The sequence below is a fragment of the Molothrus aeneus genome, chromosome 5 (genome assembly GCF_037042795.1).
Source record: "Molothrus aeneus isolate 106 chromosome 5, BPBGC_Maene_1.0, whole genome shotgun sequence".
Classification (NCBI taxonomy): Eukaryota; Metazoa; Chordata; class Aves; order Passeriformes; family Icteridae; genus Molothrus; species Molothrus aeneus.
In genome coordinates, this window is record NC_089650.1 from 34,379,238 (window position 1) to 34,403,200 (window position 23,963).

General features: G+C 36.7%; 1 protein-coding gene across 1 annotated transcript in view; it reads right to left on the reverse strand.

The window, feature by feature from the left end:
• The window catches only part of LGR5 (leucine rich repeat containing G protein-coupled receptor 5), an 88,935-nt gene that overhangs the window by 40,177 nt on the left and 24,795 nt on the right, over positions 1-23,963 (reverse strand). Inside the window, exon 2 of the mRNA XM_066549962.1 lies at positions 11,557-11,628. Coding sequence (XP_066406059.1) covers positions 11,557-11,628 — 72 coding nt within the window. The remainder of the gene's footprint in view (positions 1-11,556; positions 11,629-23,963) is intronic.

The following is a 23,963-nucleotide window of genomic DNA, read 5'->3' on the forward strand; positions in this document are numbered from 1 at the left end:
TACTCCTTATGAGTGTTTTTCAACCTCAGGTCGTTCTTGAAGTTCTGCTTTGAATATTTTTCAATTTGAAAAGAGCTCTCACTAATTTTGCAGACAGTAATTAGTGCTATCTTATATGATATTCCTCTGCTGATGCAGCAGCAGATGATGCTCTTCATGTACAGCCCTACGTACTTCAGCACAGGGTTACATCAAGTATATCACAAATGCCATGTATGGATATGTATGTCCTTGTAGTTGTCTCACCAAACAACCTGACAGCATCAGGAAAAGCAGACATCTGGCAACAATTATTTTTGATGTAACAATGTTGTCTGGACTCATTTACCATGCTAAACCCTTTTCCATGATGCACTTTTCATGATTGTCTCTGGAACAAGCTCAGCAAAAGCACCTATCTATCCCCAAGACACACTATGAAACCACTTCTGGCACAATCGTAGCATCTTCCCAGCCCATTAGAATTCCCCATTACTGCAGTATTTGGTAAAAATAATAAAAAATTATTCATTTGGATGGTTGTCTAATTCTTTTAGTATTCTTGGATAAAAGTTAGCATATCAGTCCTTTATGGCATGCCTCAAAGCTCAGGAAATTGGATTTATTTGTTCCTGATAATTTTTAATGTCTTCCTTTTAGCAATTTCTTGCTATTACTGTGTTTCTATTCTCAGCCTTGGAATAAGGGAAAATTTATCCCATTGTTGACACTACAGAGTGTATCAAGTGTCTATACTCTTCTCCACTTCAGCTATTTTGTTTTCTATTACCTAAATTACTTCAGGGAAACTGCTCAGTATTTTACTGAATTTTGGATGTACTTCAGATAGTAATTTTAGTCTGAATGGGTAAGCATAATTTTCCCTGAACGAATGAAAATGGACACAGTACGTGTTTCTATAGCTGAGTATTTAGTTAATAATTTCTGAGAGCAGGAATGAAATCAGTTGTTTTTAGAACTTACATAACCAAATGATTTACTCTTTTTGTTTGAACAATTTTGAATATCCATTTTAAAAAGTTCTTTTATTTTAAGCACATCTGACATTAGTTTAAAAATCTCTCATATTAGAGATACCTCATTAAGTACATTCAGGCTTAAATATATCACATCTCTTTAATGAAAAAGTATTCCAAAAGGATCCTATTTTTTGCATTATGTTGTTTCAGATTTAGATTTTACTTGCACTGCTTTGAATAATCTTGCAAATTAATGGAGGCTGGAAAAGTTTACAGAGAAGAGCCACCACATATCTCCTTCAGTACCTGTTACTTGCTACGCTTGGAGTCAGAATACTTTTGTCTTATGCATAGTTTTTATACTACTGCAAGTTTCTTTCTAAAAGATGTAAAATAAGTGAGCTGTGATACCTGTACCCTAACAGGTACACAGAAAAGCAGGTGACCTCCATACTTTTAAATGACAGTAATTTATAAAATATCTTCAATGCCACGGAGCTGCCACTGGCAATCAGTGCTCACTGCTGGAATAGTTGTAGCACTGGAGGTCATGTTCATGGCCTATGGTCAGATCTAAGAAAAAGTGTGTCTGGCTCTCCTTTGAGTGCTCCCCATCTGTTGACCCCTTTGACATATTCTGACCTCTCCTGCAGTGTCATAGTTCTGAGAAATGGTGGTCATCCAGTCAAAAGAATATTCCAAGACAAGAGAACTAAAGCCCCAAAAATTATCAGAAACTTTGTTCTCATTTTCCTTTGATTGTCTGAAAAGAAAAAACTTCATTCATCAGAAGGAAGCAAATAAATATGAGTTGTGACTGAGAACAGTCAATTTTACATTTCTAGTACAGTAATTTTTCTTTGCCAGCTCTAAACAGCTTTTTGTGTGGAAGTTTTCTGCACCAGGACAAACTTTACCTGGTACCAAGCATCGCCTCTGTAACTGCTGGGATGAAGGTGAACTTGAAACACTACAAAATCTTCTCTACACATAAAAAACTGTGGAATTTAATAGACAACACATTTCTGTAGGAAGAACCTGTGGGAAATCTAACCCATCTACTTCTCAGTCTACAGAAGACATTGACAGTACAATATTGGTAGTGGCTGCTTTCCTTCTCTGCTTAAGTAAGATCTAGTCCAGCAAATGCTGATCAAGCATCTGTGGAGTGTATTTCCAAATCTAGTAGTATCAAAACTAAAGAAAAGACATGAAAGGGAGGCAACTGTCTCCTTGGGAAAAAGCATATATTTACATTGATCAATATTCATGTCTTCTAAGAGGATTAGCACAATGGAGTTTTCTGGGACAAGTTACTTATCAAATATTGCAAGGTGTTGAAACATAGGAGAATAGATGACACTGGATCTCAGAGTGACTCAACATATAACGGGAATAAACAATGGAAAAGGAGTCAAGATTCACTATTACAAAGTGAAACTGTTGTATTTCAGAACAGATACAATTAAGTAGAAATTAATCACACTCAAATTTCTGATAAATATATTTGACTCATAGTATTTGCCAGTAAACTATGATATGAATACCAGACTGACTTAATGTTTCTAGGCTAATGCCAGTGCATGCCCTTTAATACAGATTAGGTTATATGTCATTGCATCACTTGTGTTGCATTATATTTAATCAGTTAGTAGTGCATGATTATATTTAATCAGTTCCCATGTAGTGCAATATCTTATACAGAATGGAATGGTGAGTTCAATCTGAAATCTTCAACTGTGCGAAGCTACAGAGGGATTTCTACAAGAATAATTCTGTGAACTGAAATCCTTTCTGTATGTCTCTGACTCTGCATTTTACTTCTGTTCACTAATTGGTTTGCTGATTTTATTTAAGGAATAAGAGCAAAGACTGCACATGCTAAAACAATGTTATCATGGATAGGTCTACATCCATATATCTATTTCTGTATCTATATCTATGACTAAGTTAATATCAACAGAGTCACAATCCAGTCAGCTTTATATGATTTTTGGAAAACAGATGTTCCACTCGTCTCACTTACTCCATTATATGCTCCAGCTAACAACTTCTCCAGACAAAAAATTGAAAAGAAATTACATAGAAGAATCTTCTTTTTATGAATATAAATTGAAAATTCAGAAGGCCTGAGACAGGGAAAAACCCCAAAAGATGGGACTGTTCTGCTGTATGTGGTACCTTCGTGAATTTGGTGCTAAAACAATAGTATGTAGAAAATTCCATTAAAATTAATGTAATCATGGACTGTGTCTTTTATACCTTGTGTACAGATAAGAAACTCTCTTTTGTAATTTGAAACTTCTTTCTTAAAAGCCTGCTCTGCCTCCTCCAACTGCCATAATTGTTCTGAATACCTGATAAAGATCCATGATGAAATATCAGTCTCATTGAAGTCAGGGGAAAAATTTGTGCTGACACAAGTAGAAGTGGGGCTCTCATTTGTATCCTGCCACAGTATCATATTTGCCAGTAATTTACTTCTCTCTGAGGAGCTGCACCAATAACACTTCTATCAATAACACTTCTATCAATAACACTTCTATCCTAAACCTACAACCCAATTTCTAATGGAGGAAATGGCTACTTGGGGAGGAACAACATGGAAGTATAACAAAAAACCATAAATTTTGACATCTTTTTCTAGAACAACTTGTTCCAGTATAAAAAATTGCCTTTATTCAAGGAAGAATTTACCAATCTTGAATCTTGCCTCAATTTTGCTTCCTGTCAAACTTTGTTAAAGGTACACAAGCACACGACTACGTATATATTTACTCCACTTATATAAATATATAGCCAATATGTAATTTATATATTTTTATTTCTAATTTTCTTCAGCTTACATATACATCGATAAATAGATAACACGAAACATTCCTGCTGCTTACATCAAAAAAGCTATGGCAATATGGATATTCATATAGCACTTAACCAAAGTCAAGTAAAACATTGAGTTAAGAGTTTGATTTTATATGTATTAATGATTATTCTCAGGCCAATGCAATAGAAATGTATTAATTAATAGATGATTAATTGCAGTGTTAATAATTCACAGATGATATCAGCACATATTTCAAATTGTTGTTTAAGAGTTACTTTGCTAGCCTAGGAATTTAAATGTTAATGTGTATTTTAATTATCTTTTTATATTTCTATCTGTCATGTTAACTAAAACTATAAAATTACAGTAATATAAAAAGAAATGTGAGTCAAATGATCTGTTAAAAAATCTGATGGTCAGAGAGATCAAAGAAGAAAATGTAAAGATATTCTCCTTTCTTTAAATAAGGGGAAAAGAGTGTGCACGTCATAATTGTGCTGCATGTTACGTTTATTGCTACTTAGAATTTAGTTGGAAATTCAAATACAACACAGTCTGCTCTTGCTTTAGGGCCTAATTGCCTTTTAAAATGCATGTGCCAAATTCTCACAGGGTGTAAACTGGAATAACTCCAACAGACCTAAAGCAGTTGGAATGAAATCAGTGTGTATTTGATCTTGAACTGGCTTTGATGAAACAGATCATAGATTTTTGTCAGTTAAGAATATGGTTCAAAACATACGGTTTCTTTCTCCACTTAAAAAAGGCACAGACTCTTTCTGCATCCGGCATGGTTGTGATCCAATCACCGCTAAAGACAACTGATCTGTTCCTTTGTGAAGCTGTCCCTAGCCAGCACTGACAGCAGCAGCTCCTTCTGCTGAGCAGGTATCCAAGTACCTGCCTTCCAATCGCAGCAAGGACAACTGTCAGGAGGGACTCCAGCATGGCCAGGACATCCCACACTGACTCCCAGCTGTGGACCTCACGGATACAATCATTAAGAGGCAGTACCTCTATGGTTGAAGAATGTTGTCATCAAATCACAAGCCTCAGAATGATCTTAAAATTGTTAAAATTTCTTTCTCAGTATTTAAATGTGACAGCAAGATGGAGCAATAAATGATGGATCATATACATAATATTTCCTAGGCTGGGTCTCCCAAGTGTCATTTACACTTCTGATGCTGGTTTTGGTTTCATCCCAGTAGTGTCAGTATCATCAGAAAAGGCAGGAAATAATAATCATTAATAGCAGGAACTGGCTGAAATGTACTGCAGCACTCTGCAGTATGATCAAACTGAAAATAATGCAAAATGTGTTAGCTGTTTAGTCATTTCAGTGTGATAGGCAAAGAACACAAATTGTGTAGATCCAGGTTTTGAGATTGCTGCTGTCTCCTGAGTGGTTCAGTGAGGCCACGGCAATTAATTACTGGAGGAATTCCGTCTCTTTGAAAATTCAAATAAACAACTTAGAGGGAAGAATTTGGTTCTACTGTGCTCGAGAACCTATTAGACATAAATGTGATGTGGTCTGAATTCCTTACCCATCATCCTAAGCAAGTGAAAAAAATTGACCCATGTAGGTACCAAAAGTTCTCACTGCACTGAAATTAAGCAGTCTACAAACAGGCTGAACTTCCACTGAGAAAAAGAAGGAAATTATTTCTGCATACTTGCTACTGCAGCACACACAGCATGTGTAAGACTTAAATTAAAATCCTGCCTCAGGATCTACAGATATATAATATAGCACACTTCACCCTAGTTTAATTAAGTGTAATGTCACTATCTGTATTGATCACAAAACACAATAAGCACTTCCAATGACTCTTTTTGATGTTCTAAACTAGTTCCTAATGAATATTGCTGGATAATAAATTACAGTACCAGAAAGCATTTATAACCTACAAGCCAAAACCAAAATTCAACAGACACTCAATAAGAGTAATGCAGCAGCACTGACAAGGTTTCTTGGATTTCAACCTAGAACATTTATTGCTTCTGCTTGCAAGCATATCTGAATGTTTTCGGTTTTCTTTTATCTTTTCCCTATCCCACCATCTCCCCTTCTTCCCCTTTACCCCACAGATGCAGAGCAGTTTCAGTGTCAAGGTTGCTCTGTGCAATTTGCATTAACATTTCCAGAATAATTATCTGTCAGCACAAGCTATACAATAAGCAGTGCAAGCAGCTCTGATTTAGTAAGGCATTTGCTCTGTTGTTTTTCTCTCTCCCTCTTTTTTTTTTCCCTGTTCATCATCTTGTTATTCTTGATAAGATGGCCAAAAGGGCAGTTTAGAGGATGTCAGGCTGACACATCCATGTGGGCAAGTTCTTTGCTGCTACTTGCTTTGGTGGCATCAAAGGGATGGCATCAAAGGCAGTGAGAGCTCCAGAACAGCAGGGCCCTTGCTTTGTGGATGTAAAGGTTACAAGCTGTTAGCTCATACAGTAGGAATCCTCTGTGCTTGGGTTTGCTCTTTTTTAGTAAACCTAAACTGTGCATGCAAAACTAGGGGAGAAAACTTGTCATTCTTTCCAACGGATTAACAAGGTAAACATCTCCTTACTGTTTTTACCAACTTATTTCAAGACAACTGGTGCACTTCCCTCTGTCAGGACTTTGGGTGCAGCTCTATATTAAAGCAAAGTTGGGAAACCACAGTCCCCAGGTATGAACAAAATCTGTCTTGCAGCAACAGAATTTACAGTGTGCCGTGGGCCATTTTCTGGGCTGGTGACAGATATTTCTCACTGACAAACACCATGTGCTGAACACAGTGACACAGTCTGATCTGCATGATGCACACATGAAGTGAAGAAAACAAATTTGCAATTTATGTGAAGAAGCTGAATTCACAGCTTAGGTGTTAGATTGTGCATGGCTCTGAAATTATCTGGGGGATCACAAGTCATTTAGCAGTAACAGTTCTTGAAACTTTAGCTGATGGAGGTGACACAAACCAATTTCCACGAGGACCAGCTCTGCTAAACCCTGCTGTGCAAGAACTGTAAAACTGGTATTGAAGTGACATTGGAATGTGTGGGTAGTTTGAGACCACTAGATGATACTCTCTTTTTATTTTAGCTCTGCATGTCAATTGCCAGCATTTTTACTCTTGCCTTAGGGGTTTTTAAATGTATGCAGATTAACCTTTAGGAAATATTTTAGTATTTAATGTTAATGTTCCAAGATTGTTGAAGTAAATTACATGATTCTCCCACTTTCTGAAAAAAGTTTTGGACTACGGCTGCAGCACTTTCATGTTTTCTACCAGCTTATGTTATAGTTTAAAGTACAGAATCTGTTTTCAATGCTAGTCCTAATATGCCTACACCAGTACAAAACGAAAGACTGTAGTGGACTCCAAGAGCAAATGCTTTCAGTCTTCAAAAATGTACATGACCAGAGATCTCAGTCCCACGACTCAGAGTCAGTGGGGAAAAGAACACCTAGTTCTCATTAATCCTTTGAAAACCTCTTTGCAGCAAGAAAGAGCAAACAGAGGGAGAAGTGAAAAGAAAAAACAAAAACCAACCAGCTCATAACAGATCATGCCTGATAATTTAGGACTTTTTCACATATACAGTGGCTTCTTGACCACTTTTGGAGTGTAAAGGGATTTCAACACAAATCATGGTAAGATTCACATAATACATCTCTTATGTACTGTATCTGCAGTTTTGTACTTCTGTATTAGAGTAAATTGTGCTTTTAAAGGCACTTTTGCCTGAGAGATCACTATAATAATGCCAAGATCAATCTAAAAACTTTGTAGATATATTTATTTGTTTTCAAGATTATTTTAAAATAACCATATGTGCCAGAAAACATTCTTGCAGTGCAAGTAGATTGCAAATTATTTGGGGTGACTTCATTACTTGATTTTGTAGAAAAGAGGTTATTTGGGACTGTACTGCTCTGTAGGAAAATAATTGTAATACAACAGCCTTTTGGTGCTCTTTTACTAAAACACCCAATTGAAGTTGCTGAAAAATAGCAATTTACTAAATATCACTTGAAGGTTTGCTTATCTGTGGAATGTTCCTGGGTTTAAAATTAAAATTAAAGCTTTATATATGTGCATGTGTGGGTGTCTGTGCATATATTTATGCATATATATTTATATGTGGATTTATATCTAGTTGGAGAAATTTTGTAGGTAGGTCTGGTTCAAATAGGTTTAAATCATTATTGGCTTTCTTCCTCGTGTTTCATTGAGACATTAATTTCTAAAATAAAATAGTTTCAGGCACTGCTTTGAAGTGCAAGTAATCACAAACTATTAGGTCTCCACTCAGATGTAGTTGCCTCTAAAACTGTTAAGAGTCCCACCCTTTAGATTTTTTAAAAAATGTTTTTTCCATTCATTACTCTAATTCACCACTCTATTAGAACAGGCATTCTACACATCCTGTATAATGACATATGTCTAGAAATAATCCACATGAGAGTGAGTCTTGGATTCGGTCAGACTGATAAATATCTGCAGTTATTTTGAATTTATAATGAAGAATTTGACTTAATAGTGTTGTACAAGTTCATGCAGAGCAACTTGCTGATAATCAAGCAACTGAAACATACTTCTTTCTTGGTGGGAGTTCTGTCATATATGCTTTAAGAGAAAATTAAATCTGAAAGGCCCATCATTTTCACAAATAGAAGATTTGTTCAGAATTCATTATTTTGAGAGTTAGAAAGTCTCAAGTACAACGCTTTCCAAAATTTTCGGAGGAACATGCACCCAAAAAACACTTTCAATATGTTTTACTTTGGTGATCATAGTCTTTGGTTAAGAATAAGTACCAGTCATGATCATCAGGTTTGCAAGAATGCTGCATGGAGAGGTGTCTAACCTTGGCTGTAAAAGTGGACCAGACTTAGCCTGGAAGGTCAGAACTGGCTAAACAGATCTGTCTTATATGCCACTGTTTTGGAATCAAAACAATTAGTTTAACTGCTTTAACTAAACCTCAGTTCTTTCAGGATAATCACTTAATAGTATTGCCAAACCAGGCAGTAAGGATGTAACATCTAAGCTAAAATTCAGGGTTCAGTCACGAGCTTTTATCAGGTATTTGAACCAGATCTCTAATAAAGGGATTAATGAGACTTTTTTCAGCACTAGAAAAACCCCAAAAGCTGGATTTCAAGCTCCTGCTGTTGTGTACTTCAAAGAACAGATGAACATTTCTAAGATGGATTTTAATTTTATGAAACATTGCTTTAGTAAAGATCATATAAAAACTTACTTCAACAATGTCTGAATTGTGGGCTAGGTTTTTTTTTCAAGAGTACCTTTTAACTGAGCCACACAAACAAAGCACAGATTTCTCAGGTAAACTGGAAAAAAAAATCACATGGATGGGAAAAAAAAATTCATATGTATAATCACTGCTCAAAAATTAATATAGGGGAGCATGAGAACTACAATGCCGGTTCTCCTCCACTTCAAAACTGAATAAAATTAAAAATTCCCTTTCTATTGTCTATACATTTTTCTATATAATACTAGGCTGAATTGCCTTGCATGCCTCTGAACACCAAACAATCTCTCAGCACAATGAGAAGTTGCCTCACATCAGTTGCCTTCCATCTTCCAAGGCTTCCGTTTTTTAAGCTTATTTTAAAAGTGAATACAAACTAGAAGGAATTAATGAAACAGCACTAAACTAATGAGAAATAGAAGTGATTGGTTGGTGTGAAACAAATCGAAGAGTTAATTATATATATGTAGAACAAAACACAGTAAAAAAATAAATACCTTGCTGGTATTACCAGCAGGTGAAAGACTGGAATTACTTAATTTGGAGCAGAGGTTTGTAAGAATAAAGGTTTAATATTTCCAGTGAAAAAGGTAGGCCCAGCACAAGGAGAAGGCAAGAACACTTTCGAAGGTCTTGATTAGGAAGCTGATATACACCACACAACAGTTCCCCAGGCAGTGACTTAACTCTTACAATTTGGGCCATTTACCTGCCCAGGGAGGTGGAGTCACCATCTCTGGAGGTGTTTAAAAAAAATAATGCATGTGGCACTCAGTGCCATGGTTTAGTTGATAAGGTGGTGTTAGGTCATAGGTTGGACTTGATGATCTCAAAAGTCTTTTCCAACCCTGCTGATTCCATGATTCTGTGATCTAATCATAAAATTAAATAGTGAAGGTAACCTGGATGTATTAGAATTTCCTTCCAGGAAAAGCCCAAACTTTCATTTAATTTCTTTCCTTTAATGGCCAGAAAGCATTGGGTTGGCAGGTTTTAGTAGGGTTATTACAACTGACAGGAGATTGGACAAGCAAACAAGAACATGATGAAGAACTCCACAAGCAGGGGCTTTGAGGCATGATTCACTCCATATGCAACTAGTATTCTTAGCACTTGGTGTGTGACATTCCTCTGTGTTGTGTTCCTGTTTGTTACATTATTTGAAAGTTGCACTAATGGCAAGACAGATATTGATAACCAAAGAAAAGGAGTAAGTAAAGGAAGAGAGACAGAATAAAATGAAATAAAGCTTTCCAAATAGAAGTACTGAGAGTAGTAGAAATAAGACAGGAAAGGAAAACCTGCTTGCAAATAGGGTATTGTCTGAAGTTAATATATAAAATGGTTTCAATCTTTTTGGTTTGGTCAGTTGTTACTTTTTTTGGGGTTTTTTGGTTTTTTTTGGTAGATGCTGACTTGAAAGACCAAGTGGCAAAATTCAATTGAGAGTAAGCTAGGACACTGAAAGTTGTCAGTGCAATACCTACCTAAGTTGCAGAGGACTGTACACATTTCATAGCTTAAAACAGATAACATCTTTGCAAGAAGGGTAGCACCATGACTTTGCACACATCTTATATGGATTTTATGGCATGTTAGCAGCTAAGTGCGCTAAAAAAAAAAGGTTTTCAGTTCTAAAAACTTAAAAGCCACATTTCACAAAAGGCTTTTAATCAATATTTAGAGGTACTCAGGCAAATACAGGTGCCAGCTTTATTTCACAAGATCTATGGTGCATCATTTATGGAGTCTCCATCACTCCTCAGAAACCTAAATTTTCTTTTAAGCTCCGGCCATTATAACTAGAGTCACTGCCAAATCCAGGTCTCATGAATGCACAATACTTTTCACTTTTGGTTAGTCACAATCACTTCAAGCCAACAGTCCTCTTTTGATGTTGTGCTTGATCAGCTAGTTTTCCCAATGCTCTTTTTTTCCCCACGGTGAATGTAGTAGATAGCGTAACTAAGCTCTTTGCAGGATTCTGTACTCCACAGTCAGCCTTCAGGGATGCTAAGTTTAAGAGTAAGGAAACAGTAATTAAAAGTGATTAGGGCAAGAAGCCTCCATACTATGAAATGTGGACTCAATTGTCCTTGACACTGGCAGAACAAGGCAGCAGGTTTTGGTTTTGATTACAGCTTTACTTGGGATTTTAATAAACATGAGCCAGCATTCAAACTTTTAATATCCTGCTGCTTAACTATTTCCAAAAAGCAATCCAGCTCTTTTAAACAGTCCTTGTTTAAAAATTTTAATTTGTTTGGCTCTGTCTCTGCTTAGAGAAGTTGTAGCCTCATGGTAACTCTTTTATAAGTTCATTTCCAGAATCACAGCAATTGTTTTTTTTTTTCAACTAAGTGTTTCCGCATGTGCCAAAAGTGTCAGGCTGACAGCTTTCCTGCACCGTTTTATCTGGTTCCCACAGTAAGCAGGAGAGACAAACACAGGAATGTGTCTAGGGCTGACTAGGCCCATCAAGGATACAATGATACTTACAGCTCTTCCAGGAAGCGCAGATTGTGCACAGGGTTTGAGGGCAGCTTAGTAATGTTGTTCATACTGAGATCACTGTAGGGGAAAACAGACAGAGACTTAATATGGCAAGCCACAACTGTGGCTTCCAGCTGTTCATTCCACACATATTTAAGTACTGCATTAATAAAAATTAGTTCCTCTGCCAGAATTGATGAATCATTATCTACTTAGCACATTAAACATTCCTTTTTCATATGTCAGACCAATACAGGCTGTAGCATGTTCCTCATTTCCAGAGATTTTGGAATGTTTTATCACGCTCTATAAATCAGCTAGAACACTAAACAACACTTTTAGTCGACATTATTTTAATAAACCACTGTACTATATTAAAATGTACTTGGAGTAGTAAGGGAAAATTACTATGCTTTTTGTTGTTGTAGCACTGTAGTACACTTGGTTTACTAAAGTAGACAGACAAAAGCAAACATATACAAAGGATCTGCATCATCCTTAAAATTTCATGAATATGGAAACGCTTTGCTTTTGCCATACAGCCTGTTGCATGGTCATACTGATCTGCCTTGCCTCACACAGGAACATCAGGTGTCCCCAAAACCCAACTTGACTTACAGAAATGACATATTTCCAAATAATAAACATTCCCTTTTTGAGTGCTCTTTTGTTACAGGTACTCATATTGCATTAAATAAGTGAAACGAACCATAAAACAAGGGTGTAATGTGATCCTGCTCTGTAACATACTTCCTGGTGGGCTTCCATGGTAGTTCCTGGTACAGGAAACTGCCGCCAATATCAGCTCTGTCAGAGCTCATTCAAGCTATGTTTTAGACTAAATTTAATATAATACCCTTTTATTCTTAACTTGCCTATTCACTGTTTTCCACTGTCTTCCCCATGCCCTACAGTATCATTATAATTGCTTTTCACTGAGGGCCAAGACTGTAAACAAATTGCATAATAAAATTCTGTGTGGATGATAGAACTTACACAACTGTATCAAAATTTCTGTAGATTCTTAAAACAAAATTAGGAGACCTGCATACTTTATGCAAGCATTATACAGTAATTTAAAACTCCCCACTATTTAAACATATCTACACATTTGTAGCAGTGCTTATAGTTTCCAGCTACTTTGGGTACTATTTAGATAACTTTATTTCTTCCAGCTGTTGAGAGCTTACAAGGTAAATAAGTTATCTGTACTTTGGTGGGTAGGCATCCTATTCCTACTCCATCTAGTTCTTATTACTCACAGTCTGTTTCACATTACAGAATATATGCTTTTACTCAGCATAGTTAATTTAGATGTTTGATCTTTGGTGAATTTTAAAATGTATAATTTAAAAACATACTTCACATAGAGATTTTAAAATAAAGGAAATGTGTTAATACTTTACAACAATTATCAAATCAATGTTGAGTAAGGTTTCTGCATTCACTTCAAAAATCAAAGCATAATTTGAGAAATGTGTACTTATTAAATTCATTTTTTATTGTAACACTTTATCACCTAATTCTTTCGTACTGTGTAGCAGGTTATTGCCCTTTCACTTTGATAAAGGCTCAAAGGATTTGTTCTGGCAAAGGAAAAAAACATGGATTTATTTGGCAAAAGAAAAACTCATCCAGGTAGTGAATTATATACTACTGAATATTAAGATAAACCCAATATTTTAACAAGATCATTTTGATTATGATATTTTCAACACATGTCTTAATGGGTTTTTGAAAACATGCCAAATCACATTTTAGACTAAAACAGCCAGCCCTGGTGGAAGATGGGAATGATTCATCTTCAGACACACACATATTTAGGGCATTCTACAAACCCAGCATTAACCAGTGCTCTGGCTGATGAGACAAACCTGAAGTCTGCTCTTCTAGCATATTAACTTCTGTTACTAGCAGGCAGTACTTGTCTGCTTGTATCACCCACAGGACCCCATGATGAACCAGTCAGAAGCAGCCTATCCAGACCCTAATATTTTAAGAGGATTAGAACAAGAGATGGTGGCTTTCATTATGTGCTTTGATGACCAAAGAGAAAATCAACAATAAGTGCATTTTCCTTAATAACATCTTTAGACCCCAGAGGTGGATTTGCCAACAGTGAACTGCTAGGTCCTATTCTCCTTTTCAGACTCCACTCATGTGGTAAAGGATGTGTATCACATCATATGATGGAGGACAGCCTCTCCTTTTTCCCAGTGTATGCTGCAGCAATTTCTAACTCTTTTTAAACCTACCAGTTAAATAATTTCCTTCTGTTAGATTGGTTATTTTTTTTGCCCCACATGATTCTTTTCTTGGAACATAACATACAAAGGTGTTTTTGTGCAACCGAACTACTAAACATTACCTATGCATATTTCACAGAATCATGGAATTGTTTGGGTTGGAAAAGACCCTTCAGGTCATCCAGTCCAATCTTCAACCCAGCACTGCCATGAGTTTATCACTAAACCATGTTCCTAAGTGCCACGTCTACGTATCTCTTAAATATTTCCAGGGATGGTGGAGGTAACAGGAATTATTTCCCAAGATAACTCAATAACCTCTTTTTAAAGTAGCTTTTAAGATACCAGCAACTAATACACAGGGCATTCCAGTCTGTGTTCGCAATGTGCTATTCTTGTAGCTGTAATGGTTTAAGAATATAAGGCAGACTATGGTAGTGAGAGGTAATATATTTGATGAGGCTAGCTGACACATTTGGAAAAACTGAGAAACTTTCAGGCACAGAAATCAAAGTTCTCTACTTCCAGCTGTATCAGTTAGCTAAATAGGACATTATTTCTCCCAAAAAACCCACATATCCCTTACACTGGCAAAGCAGTAGTTCGTCTGTGCTCACAGTTTTTAGATTCAGAATATTCTTTTGTTTCAGAATTACCATGAATGCATTTAATCAGATTTTTGTTCACTGGAATGAGTGAGAAAAGAGAGAGAAGTGCCATGGCATGAAGTTACTTCTGGGGTGATGCTCAGAGAGGTGAGACAAACAAAGAGGTAATGCAATGCAATCAGTCACTAGGTCTTGTGTGAACAATACTGTAAAATTTGGGCTTCTGAACAGAAATTCCTCACAGTGCTCTAGAGACAAATAAAGGAGGTTCTCAGAATTTTGGTTTGCTAGCATTTTACACCTGCCAAGAAGACATGGTTAGGATGAGATTTACAGCCATTAGCTAGATCAAGCACAGCTAACAGCCGGAAACAGCTAGGTGGTAAACTCTAGGGTTACATATCATCACTGTGAAAACCAATAACAGTTGCAGAGAATATGTCCTATGTCCTGCACATATGATGGTTTCTTTCCTTCAACTGGGTTTTCTGATTTCTCCTTTCAGTGCTGGCCTGTAAAAACTAGCAATTTGCTCTCTCTAGGAAAGAGAAGGTCATGAAAGCTGGCTTGCACATCGGCATTTGCAACATAGTGCTTAAAAATATTAAAATCAAGGTATTGGAACTTTAACTATCCTCAGTGGAATGGTTCTGATTTTCTATCAAATCTTGGTAGTCTCTTACAAACTACAGTGATGAAAAACTTAGAATAATTTGAATACGCAAAGCCTTTAAATAACTCAGTGTAACAGACCTGCACCCATCTCCCAGCATCACAGCGCATACAAATTCCACTGATGACAGTAAGAGCAAAATGGTAAGATTCCCTAAATTTACAAATGCTCTGAATAGAGACAGCCATAGCCCCACCTTGGTGAAAACCACCATGAGCTGTCATATCATACTGAAAAGGTAATATGCTATTTTGAACAGTGAGATGAATGCATTGTCCCTTCTCTCATCAGCATTTCTGCAGCCTGATTCCAGCTGCTGACTATAAAGGCAACACACCTTCAAATGAAACTTTCATCTTTTCAAAAGATAAGGAGCTTTGCTTTAGTGACTGCTTTGGCAACACGGCTCACTAAAATGATATCTTATTTATACTCTGTACCAATCAATCACCATGCGGTGTCTCTGGTGACTTGTTAAAGGAATCCTAGCTCTGATTAAATCTTTGAAGACCAGAAAATATTGAAAACTGCACCATGCATCTACCTGTTTTTTTTTCTGGGTGAGTGGATGAGTAAATGAGCATTTGCAAAACAGCATCCAAGAAGGCAAATACGGCAGGTCTTTGTTTCTCCCAGTTTTATTGTCCGTGAACAAACACACTGAAAAAACATCCAGTTACCATCTTAACAGTGAGTAGTTCACAATGAATTCCAGAAAGCCAGTAAAACAAGTTAAGTGAATTAGTTCTTAACATATAATAGATGAGTCTGCAGGCCACATTACTAAGCTTTTATTAACTGTTATTACAAGAGACGTTTCAGTGACTATTCATCATGGAAGATTGGTTTATCACATTATATTTATGTCTTTTAAAGGAGAACAAAAGTATGCCTAGGGATACATGCTAAACTTCTACTAGGCTAAATATCTATTATACTGAATGGTACTAACTTGTCTATCCATTCCAGGTCTAAAACAAAAATCCAATATTAAACATAATTAATTTAAATTTAAATTATTTAAACAGTTGCAACCTGTTTGATTAAAAAAAATATCAAAACTTATTATTGATTTTGATTCTTCTAAGCTTGCCTCATCCAACATGTATTAACAATTCTTTTTATGGAAGTCTTTGAAAGATAAAGCACTCTCATAAAATATTTTCAATAGACTGAATGTTGTCCCTTAGTTGTTACCTGTAGAGAACAGTTTCTAAACTAAGACAATTTCCTTAATTCGTTTAGAACAAAATTTGACACATGCTTACATGTAGTAACACAAAATAATGAAAACAGGTGAATCCTACATCTGCTCTTCCCTTGCTCTGCCTATCCTTTCAACACAGCACTCTTGTTTCTAGCACTGGCAGGATATAGGCAGTATTAGCTCCATGGTACAATGGAAGAACATGTTGGCTATTGACTGCATGGCATCTACTGATGCAAATGCTTCATCCTGTATGGAAAATATCCTCATATGCTACAGCTACATTAAGGACATAAACCTATTTGCCAACACTGTAGTAATAGAAGCTGCTTACAAATAAATTACTATAGATGTTTTCATTTGAGAATATCAATAAATAAATAGAATAATAATTACTATCATTTTACAGAAAGGAAACTAAGACATCTAATGCTAAGTGACATGTTCACAGTCAAACAGATGTTTATACAACACAGAGGAAAATGACACTGATAATGAGTTGTCCAGCACTGTTTTCATTAGATCACACTGTCCAATCATGGCCTTTACACCAATTTCTCAAAGTTCAATGCATAAGCTGTCAATAGACTAAGAAAAAAAAGACTATATTTTCATTTTAATGTTCCTAGATTACATTATCTTTCAAAGTCAACATGAAAATTGCTAGTTATGCATTTGCATGTGTAATATACCCATGCAGAACAGCACAGGACAGAGTATGAGCATGCAGAAATGAGCACTCTAAGTGTTTTCTGACATTAAACCATAGCATTTTTCATAATTAGCTTCAAATTTCATCTGTGATTCTTTGAAGGATGCTATAGCAAACTATGATAAGATATGAATTTCCACTAAATGATTCACGTTTGAAGAGTACATCTTTGTATTTGGAAAAATCTTCTGGAAGAAGTAGTACATTAGTAGGAAGAAGCAGTAGAGAGAGCCATTATGGACATAACACAGAATAGGAAATCTCACAATCAAGGTATTCAAGGTAAATAACAAGTGACAATAGCATGGATATTTCTGCTCTTCTGCATATTGATAATGACAAATGCTATTATTAAATATTAAAGAATCCATTACCCTGTGTAATATTATTTGCAATAGCAAATTAACAGCTACAGATCCCATGCTACAGGCATAGATGGAAGGGGTGTAAGGCCAAAAGAGGATTGATTGCTTGTTACACATTTGTTACAGAAAATTTTGTTACTTGAGATTGAAGCTCACTCCTTCCAGAGACCTAACTCCTTCATATTAAAACATGCCCTGCAACAAGCAAATGATCTTGTGTGGTTACATGCAGTGAGCCTGTGTGCCTGCACACCTCACAGAGTTTCATGCCAGTAAAGGGACAGTACGGCCTCTGTCCATCTCATACCCTTCCTAGTCACACTTGTGGTGCTGGTTCCAGCCACCACAATTGTAAATAGATATATATGGTAAGGATCAAGCACCTTGAATTTAGGGAAAACTCAAAGGTGATCCAGTAAGGTCAGGAGGGCTCCGTCTACATCTCTTCTGTGCTGTTGTGCATTGGCACATATAATACTGGATCCTGGCAAACAGGCTGATAGGTCACATCTGGATTCAACACAAAGTAACAAAATGCTTTGGCCAGACTTTTGCATTCCCAACACCTGTCACTGAGTTCCTCTGATGTCACAGACAGCAAAATTTGGCTTATTACCGCAGAAGCTCTGTAACACAGTGATTTTAAACACCATGCATTATTCCTGAACACAGGCAATTCTTCCATATAAACAACCATCAAAGTCTTACTTATATCTGGACTGCAGAACATTTGTAAAGCAAACAGTATGTGCATGATTAATCTTTTCAGGAAACAATTTTGCCATTCAGTTTATCCAAGACTCCAGCAGAGGGAGCAGGTCAGAGCAAACAATTAGGGTCAAAAAAAGAAAGTAAAGATCAAAGATACATGCCCAGTGCTGAATTAATCTGACAAGTACCTGACATATCATTTTAGGTAAAAAGATTCTGGCTCTCTGGGTTTTTTTTCTAATATCAAATTCATGATGCCCACTAGATAAAATTAACCATTTCATTTCAAAGCTGATTAATGGCTGTTCATATGAGATTGAAGACTCAGTTTGCTAAGGAATAATTACCAAGGTAATTTACAAAAACATTCCAAGATGCCAATCATTTACTATACTTAGCTCACATATTAAAAAACTTGAATAACTAAAGGAGTATTTTATAATACAGAAGCCAGCAGAGGCAGTTAAAAGAGGACTGGATGGAATTCCTCTTCCACTCATGCCCACAGATTGTATTAGTACATTTTTACTTTGTGAGTTACTGCTTGTTTCTGCTGCACTAGGTCAAACACATTATATGAGTACTGCATACATGATTAATCTTGTTCAAATACTGAAACAATATACAACAGGAAAATAATATCAGTTTTTATTGTAATTTATGAAGACAAGTACTGGCATATTTATTGTGTTTTTCATTACTTGTTTGTTTTTCAAGTACTGTTTATCTTATTTTGATGAAGAATAGCACAATTAAATTGACAAGAGATATGTATTAGATGTAACCAAGTCCGGGGAAAAGAAATCCTTGGTTTCAGAATATTTTCTGCCACTCCAGATGTTGCTTATTTTTACAACTATTTGTTATATACATGACAAAAAACCCATTTTTTTCTTTTTATTATTTTTTGGGGTTTTTTTCTTCTCCTGAATGATTGGACACATTCATCCATTTTAGAAACAGGGTGTCCAGTTTTCTTCTAATTCCCTGTCTATAATTTCATCCTTCTGATTTCAATGAGGCTGTTTCTAAATTATGGTTATTTATATGAGAAGAGAACATGTACAAAAAGCACAGCATAGTTTGATTACTGACATGCTACACCTTGTCTACAGCAGAAACTAATTCAAAATATATCTGGGTGTAAACAAAGATTCAAAATATAACCCTAAAGTTATAAAGTGCAAATTTCTAAATTAACTATTATGGCTCACCAGTAGTGAATTGGTCTGAATAGCTAACCATAAATTATGTACATCACAGATTATATGTTATTTAAACCAATTTTAAAACTCATCTTCACCAAAATACTCAAGATAACTTCTGTGAGCCTGCTGAGAGTGAAAATTAATTATTATTAGCCTGATTTCATTTGTAATAAGATACAGTGTAAGTAATTTATTTTGTGCATCCTAACTTGCCTCAACTCAATTCCACAGCACGGATTTGAAGAATTTAAACCCAAAGAGCTTTGAGACCATCTTCTGTAAACACATTTCAACAGCGATGATGTAAGCATGAGTATACAAAGATCTGTGCGCAACAGATCTGTGCATTCAAGACAGGAAATACATCTACATTGCACAGTGCAAAGGTCCCCAAGGTACAGCTGAGTGAGCTGGGTCCAGAGCTGGAAGATGCATTACCACGTATCTGTATCTTCAGAGAGACTAATTATCCCAGGTAGAGCAGGATGATGCTATGGCTGTTCCAATCGTACAGCACCAGATCTCTGCACAATTCCACTTTGTGTGACATAATGTAGCAGGTGTCGTGGGTATATACACTGAGTATTCCCAAAATAGCTCACTGCAAATTACACATACTCTGGGTAAAATTCTGGTTTAGTAAATGAGATAGCAAAACTAAAAGTCAGCATGAGTCCATGTCTTTAATCTCAACAGCTCTTTTTTTTTCTTTTTTCAGATGATTTAGCAGTAAAATGCTGGTAAGTTTCTTCGCTACTCTTCTCCTACAAGTTTCCATTTTCCTATGCATTGGTGCTGAATCACAGACTCAGAATGATAGAACTGTTTAGGTTGGAGAACACCATTAATATTATGATGTCCAATCATTTTAGCAGAGCACTGTCACTTCTGCTTTTACTATCGCTTAGTTGTACCTTGTGTTGTTGAACAGTAATTGAAGAGTTCCAGCCAAGAAACTGATGCTATGCTACATTACACCTACTAGAGTTCTTCTTGAAGTACTGATTTGATCATTTTTATGCTGTTGCTTAGCTGAAATAATTATCTACAGAATCTTCTCTTTATCGCATGGACAACCCAATGGATATCGTATCATCAACATACTCGGTTTCATTCAATGTTGCTACCAAAAGAATTTCTCCTTATCTCTCCCCTAATCTAGAACTGCTCATTCTTTGTAATGATGCTGTTTAACCAGAGTTTGCAACTGATCTATATTTAAAAAAATATCCAGCAGGAAAAAAAATTGGTTTTAACTGAAACCAGTTTCCTGAATTGGTTCACTATGTTGGTGTTTGTGCCTCCACAAGTGCAAATACAGAGGAGAAACACATAAGAAAGGTGAAGCAGAACTGGTTTATTTCAGTCAGAAGTTTTGGCTTGGACTAATGCAGACTGATCTTATACCTAGGATGTAAATATTGTAAACATTCCTCAGACATAGGAAGTTGTGGATTTTTTTTATATGCACATCTTCCCCTTATGTCTCTGACAGAGCTTGTTTGCTGAAACACAAAAAGCATTTAGATGTGCCAGCTCCTGGCTGGCTGACAGTCTCTTCCAACACTTCCTATAGAGCTCAGAGGAATGACAAAGCTGTCAGATCTTTCCCTGACTGGTTGTACATCCACATTTCTGCAACAGTAAGTGCCAAGAAATACGTAGCTCGATTCTCACAAAGATAATGCACATAAAACCACTGTATTTCTCCATCAGGTAATGATTTATTTTTTCTTAAGTAATAAAAATTCATATTCATCATGAGATAACTTCACATGGACTGGTATAAAACAGTCTTAATATAAATAAATACCAGATCCTTAATCTTATACTCACATTACTTGTATCTAGTCTCCACACATTTTCTTTGCTTGTAACTGATCAGCTGCCCTTCAGATAGACAGACTTCCGAAATACCTGAGCTGGCTTTAAACAATCAGGTCAAGGAGCAGGGTTGAGATGTTCTAAGCCACCCTAACAAGGAGAAATCTCCAGTAGAGAGACTTCATGTTTTGTATTGGGCTGGCACATATTTTTCATGTGCTTATACCAGCATAATCATAACTGGAAAGAGCTGTACTCTTTCTAGTATAAAAATGTGTTCTCTTTTGAGAAATTATTTCTTTTTATAACTTAAATTAATGGGATTAGAGCTTTACAATTAATATATGGAGGCAAAATACTTCAGAACTATTTCTATTGAGCTTAGTTCGGCTGTTCAGGGGATAAGCCAATATTTAGTAGGAGCAGAGGCAGCACCTTGATCCAGAAAAAGTGATCCCTGTTTCCTTCCTTTTATTCACAGATCTTACATAGTCCACTGTTTGGCAACCTCATTTTGAGGGCAATGACCCACACTTCTTGTGATTGTTACGATGATCAACAAAAAATCTTTTCAGGGCAAGCAACTAACTGGTGCCTAATCTTCTGCCCTGTCTCTAATTCATGCTTCAAATATGAGTTTCGGATCTTCCTGGAGACAATATCACAAAACATCAGTAGCCAAAACAAACCTTTACCGAATGTAAACTGTTGCTGCCAACTGTATTGCACCTGTGCGCACATGTGAAATAGTGTGTCCTTACTGCACCTGTCTGGTCTGCCTATTTTGCTCACAAAATGAACTTTCCAAGATCTCTTTTTCTGTTCCAAATTATAAAAATGTTGAAAACAATCAGTTGCCCTCTTCTTTACAAGTCTTAATACCTCTAATACAGCAAGTCAATGTCAGCACTAGAACAGTGCCTGGGGTAAACACCTGGCTCCACTGGCAGCAAAACCCCCAGTTACTCCCATGGATGGGAGACATCATCCCAGGCCTACCAGCTCCTAATGCCATGTTCTACCCAATAGGCAGTATTTCATGGTTGTGGAAATTATGCAAAAGCATACTGGCTTGCCTGAAATAGTGCATGTAGTACTCATAGGTTCATGGGGAATTTTTCAATGTATTTTTTAACCATTTTATAATTTCTAAAATCTGTTGAAGGCAAGATGTCATGTAGATCACTAAGGAATGGAAAGTGTAGCACTTTCAGCTGTTAGAGCCTTTCTTTGTTTTCTGTTTGGTTGTCATGCCTGATCCAATGTTTTTTGGTACTTAACTTTTCATTCCTGGTATTTTTTCAAAGTGATGAGCTGATTCTGGTCAATTTTCCTTTCTCACCCTCTCTTTTCCATGGTCTTTGCTCAATTTTTCTTTAACATCAAGTTCAGGTTTCCAATCAGCTCCATCAGAAAACCACTAGGATTACTCAGAATAATGTACATTGTGATGGAGTGAGAGACTGAAATCTTAATGGTTAAAGGCTCAAACAATTGGCCATTTGCAAAAAGCAGTGGGTGTTTTGCTGACAGTGTGCAAGGTAACAGCCCAGGTGCAGTGGGTGTGAGCACCAGAGGATGACCACCACAAATCAACCTTTGTTTAGCAAGAAGCTGGGATTTGAGCCTGGAAGAGGCTGATAAGCAGCAGATCCTGGGAGTGCTCTTTATCATGTCCTTCTTTATGCAACTGGCTCCTGTGGAAAACTTCCCTCTGGGGGAGAGATACTGGGACATTCACATGTAGGTCTGAAGGCGTTTATCTCCTCTGATGGGCATAATTGGCTCAACTACTCTACTGAGAGGCAATTGTCGTGTCTTAGGTGTCATAAACCATCAAAGACCCCCAAAGCACCCCCAGACTCATTTCTAGGTCCTTCCACCAGAAGACTGCACGTGATCCACAGTGTTGCATCCGACAGTGTAAAATTCCATTCCCACCTCCCCCCCCCGCCAGAGGAGTTACCTGGGCATTCCCACTTGAACTTCACCATTTCTTAATCCATTGAACTTTGTGTTTCATGGGCTTCCCCCATCCCTGGCAGACCAAGATTGTGATCATCACTTCTATCAGCAGACATCTAAATTGCAACAATTAAGTTTCATTGCTGGATCAACGCATGGTAATTTCTTTTTACTCTTACACTTTCTTTCTCTCTTTCTTCTAACTTCTCAAAATATATTGTAAGCTAGAAAAAAAAAATTCCATTCAATGCCTTGTAAGTGCCTCTTATCCATATGTGAATAAGTTCAAGTTGCCTAAGTTTATTTAAAATTTGTCAAGTACCTTATTCTATCTTAATGTTCTAAAGTTTGCAAGTAGAAGTTTGGTATTGAATGTCTGGAGAATTGTTTTCTCCTGTGCATCACGTAAAGTGACTCAAACAACATTCCCCTTAACCTGTGGAGAGGAGTGGGATGTAACAGATGGTTCTTTCTGGTGAAGATTCACCATCCTTTTTTAAGAACTAGAAGCCTTAGAAAATCTGGGAGCTCTTCTATAGGTTTCATTTGCTTTGCAATGAACAAGTAGCACAGATGAACACCACAACACCCAATTGCTACGTGATATTGGCTTCTTATGACACTGATCACCTCACATGAGATAGTACCTGCCACATGCTGCTACTGCTGCTCTCCTTCCCCAGATGGTGGTAAAGTGGATGCCAGCATCAAAATGGTGCAGATAGAAATGAAATATGGGACAGAAATCAAAGCACTAAGCAGAAGCAGGTCTTCTGCTGAGATGTATTATCCTATTTTCCACATTCTGCAGAATCCAGTCAGCCTTCCTTTCCCTTCATGAGGAGTTTGGAGTTGGTGGGATGCACAATGATGTCCTTCACATCATATACTGGG